This window comes from Dipodomys ordii, unplaced genomic scaffold, assembly GCF_000151885.1.
Source record: "Dipodomys ordii isolate 6190 unplaced genomic scaffold, Dord_2.0 Scaffold1000004197, whole genome shotgun sequence".
In the NCBI taxonomy this organism is placed as follows: Eukaryota; Metazoa; Chordata; class Mammalia; order Rodentia; family Heteromyidae; genus Dipodomys; species Dipodomys ordii.
The window spans coordinates 1-3,461 of record NW_012287814.1 but is presented as its reverse complement, the minus strand read 5'-3'; the positions used below and the strand labels follow the sequence as shown (position 1 = coordinate 3,461).

The 3,461-nt window shown below is 69.7% G+C and overlaps 2 protein-coding genes across 2 annotated transcripts; one reads left to right on the top strand and one right to left on the bottom strand.

The window, feature by feature from the left end:
- Positions 1-393: 393 nt before the first annotated feature.
- Positions 394-2,273, bottom strand: LOC106002888 (hydroxyacylglutathione hydrolase, mitochondrial-like; the record flags this gene model as incomplete). Its single annotated transcript, XM_013037640.1, has 2 exons — positions 2,162-2,273; positions 394-569 (listed from the first exon to the last, which is right to left on the bottom strand). Coding segments are annotated over exons 1-2 (252 nt in total), but the record flags the coding sequence as incomplete, so codon positions are not given.
- Positions 2,274-2,652: 379 nt separating this feature from the next.
- On the top strand, positions 2,653-3,349 carry Fahd1 (fumarylacetoacetate hydrolase domain containing 1). Its single transcript, XM_013037641.1, is given in 2 exon segments — positions 2,653-3,153; positions 3,156-3,349. Coding segments are annotated over 2 exon segments (663 nt in total). The 5' UTR covers positions 2,653-2,684.
- Positions 3,350-3,461: the final 112 nt, after the last annotated feature.

Genomic DNA, 3,461 nt, shown 5'->3' with positions numbered 1-3,461 from the left:
CGGGGGCAGCCCTCAGCTCCCCTCAGACCTCTCCAAGCCATTCTGTGCTCCAAGGTTTGTCTGTCTGTCTGTCTCTCCCTCCCCCTCTCCCCACTCTCTCTCTTACACACGCATACACGCACACAGGCAGTGCTGAGAGACGAAAGCACTGGAGAGCCAGGCTCCACGGCCTCCACACTGCAAGGCTAACATGGCGCGTGCGCGGTGCCGCCTTGGGAGCCTGGTGGCCCCGCCCTCCCTACACTTCTCGGGGTGCTAGATGCTGAGTTCTTCCCAAGTCAAAAGGACTGATCCCCCCGGGCTTCTGCCAAGCTGTGGGGTCACGGTGCTGCGTCCCAGGGATGAGGGTGGGTAGGGTGTTGGGGCTCAGGCGCCATGCAGAGAGCCACGTACCTTCTGGGGCTGGACGGGGTCCACAATGGCAGCCTCCCGCGTGGCCTCGTCGATGAGCAGGTACATGTAGTTGTCGGTCAGGGCGGGCAGCAGCTCCACCTTCATGGCGCCCTGCTCCACAGTCAGACTCTTCCTCAAATCCGAGTGATAGCAGAAGACTCCCAGCAGGGCCGGGCCTGAGGGCGCGGGGTGCAGCCTCAGGTCGCAGACCTCAGACCAGCTCCCCGTGCACACTGAGGCTCGGCGCTCCGGTTTTCCTAATTTCCTCCGACAGAAGAACCACATCCATGAGAACAGTGCCGCAAACGACTCAAGCCGGCACCGTCTCAGAGGTGGGTTCTCGTCTCCCTGAGCTGGAGGCAGAGCCGGGGGCTTTGCGTGAGTCGGTGTGTGTTTCAGCAGAGCCACGCTCCCAGCTCAGAATGAGGATGCTTTCCTCTCAAGGCTCTGGAGGACAGACCTGCTGGCCGGGGGTGGGGGCCGGCCTGCCTGCCCCGCGGTGCGGCGGGTAGTGGGCAGTCTCTGTGCCCGGCCTGTTTCACAACGCCTCTGACAAAACGGCATTTGCTACTGAATGACAGACATCCGAGAGTGGATACCGCGCACCTCGCAGCCCCTGCAGGCTGCGCAGGCCAGCGGTGAGCCCCAGGCCTCCCCAGAGCCCACCGGCGGTGAGCACCAGTGCACAGACACCAGGGTACTCAGAGCCACGAGATGATTCCATCTAAAATGCTTGAGGCCCCAACAGCACAGGTCAGTGTTCCTGTCCAAGGGGTAGACGACCTCGCAGGGGACAGGAGAAATGCCTCGGGCCCACCTTCATCCGCCCTAGCCAGCAAAACCCTGCACTGCACGGGTGCAGACTGCAGGGGCAGCTCGAACCCAGGGCCTGGAAGCAGGCTACACAAACCTTACCACCTGAGTTCCCAGGTCTCTTTTTCAACACATCTCCTGTCCTGGGTTTTCCAGATCCTTCTAATGCTCAACAAAACCTCTTGGTGGAATGGAGTTTCTGCCATACTCTGCATCCCCTCTGGCCCCCCGCACCCGCGGGTGATGAAGGACCTGGGGGGGGGGCCCTTCATGAAGTGTCCTTGGACGCCAGGCACCCCTGGGAGGACCGAGGCTGGAGACCAGACAACGTAAATAACGTCCACGAGACCCCATCGCAACCGGCCGCCGGGCTCACAGGTGCACACCGAGGCATAAACGGGGCGCTTCCGGGGCCCAGCACCGGCTCCAGCCCGCGGAGCCCCCGCCTGGCGCCCCTGAAGCCCAAGTTCGAGTCCCAGCACCGACTTAACGTGTATTTCCTAGAAACGCCGCTTCCTCGCCGCGGTGACCCCTCCGGTGACCGCCCCCCGTGCCCGGGAGGGCGGAGGGCCCCGAGGAGGGGACTCGCCCGCTGCCCCGTCCGCGCAGCCCGGGGCGGCCACGGGCTGGCGGGACAGGGAGCGGCGAGGAGGCCCCGTTCGTCCCCGGCCCGACCCGGCCCTCGGCCGGGCGGGAGCCCCGACGCACTGGGAGCCGGCCGCGGCCACGTTAGCTGGGGCTGGACGGGGCGGAGGGTCCGAGATGGAGAGCCTGGCTGGCCGCCGCCGCCCTCCCGCCCCTCCGCCCGCGGCCCCGCGTCGGCGCTGCCCTCCCGGCCGGCCCGCGGGCGTCCAGGCACCTGAGCCGAGGGACGACGCCGGCGCGCCCAACCGACGCCCTGCCCGTCGGCGCTGAGCCGCGCCCGTCCGCGCCCGTCCGCGCCCGGCGCACCTACCCAGGCCGCGGCGCGCGCAGGACAGTCCCAGCGCCGCGAGTCTCCGGCAGCAGAGCGGCCCGCGGCCGAGCACCATGACCCGCCGGGCAGCACTGCCCGGGCGCAGAACCGCAACACCGGCGTCGGGGGCCGGAACACCGCGTCGGCGGCCGCAGCCAATCAGCGCCCGCCGCGCCCCGCCCCGCCCCGCCCCCGACAAGCCAGTGCCCGCCCTGCGCCGAGCGTCCCCCATCAGCCAGTGCCCACCCTGTGCCGATCGCAGCCAATCAGTACCGGCCCTTGCCGCCCGGCCCGCCCCTGCCAATCAGCGAGGGCGGAGGCGGAGTCTGGAGGGCGGAGTCGGCGGCGGTCGTGGGACGCCGCGGAGTGTCCGCGTCCAGCGAGCCAGCGGCCGGCGGCCGCGGCCCCGGCGTGCGTGAGCGTCCCCGGCAGCGCGTCCCGCGCGGCGCCTCCTCTGCGGGCTGCCGTAGGCGCCGGGGCCGGCGGGCGCCGGGGCCGGCGGGCACGTGACCGGCGCGGCGCCATGGCGGGCCCCGGGCCGCTGTCGCGCTTCTGGGAGTGGGGGAAGAACATCGTCTGCGTCGGGAGGAACTACGCGGACCACGTCCGGGAGATGCGCGGCGCGCCGCCCCGCGAGCCGCTGCTCTTCCTGAAGCCGTCCTCGGCGTACGCGCCCCCGGGCTCGCCGGCGCGCCTGCCCGCCTACTGCCGCCGCCTGCACCACGAGCTGGAGCTGGGCGTCGTGCTGGGCCGCCGCGCGCGCGCCGTGCCCGAGGCCGCCGCCATGCGCTGCGTGGCCGGCTACGCCCTGGGCCTCGACATGACCGCCCGCGACGTGCAGGACGCCTGCCGCGAGCGCGGCCTGCCCTGGACGCTGGCCAAGGGCTTCTCGGGCTCCTGCCCCGTCAGCGCCTTCGTGCCCCGCGAGCGCGTGCCCGACCCGCACGCCCTGCGGCTGTGGCTCCGCGTCAACGGCGAGCTCCGGCAGCAGGGGAGACGGCCGCCATGATCTTCTCCGTGCCCTTCCTCATCAGCTACATCTCCAGGATCATCACGCTGGAGGAGGGCGACTTCATCCTGACGGGGACGCCTAGCGGCGTGGGGCCCGAGACGTACGGCGACGAAATGGAGGCGGGCATAGAGGGCGTGGACAGCATGCGGGTGAATGTGGAGCGGTCCGAACACTGACCGGAATGCAGCCACCGCCCCCAGAGCAAAGGAGACCCCTGCTCAACGGGGCTGGGGGCGTCTGTCCTGTGCTGTAAATTCTGTGATGAGAGAAGACTTTATTCTGCAAAAA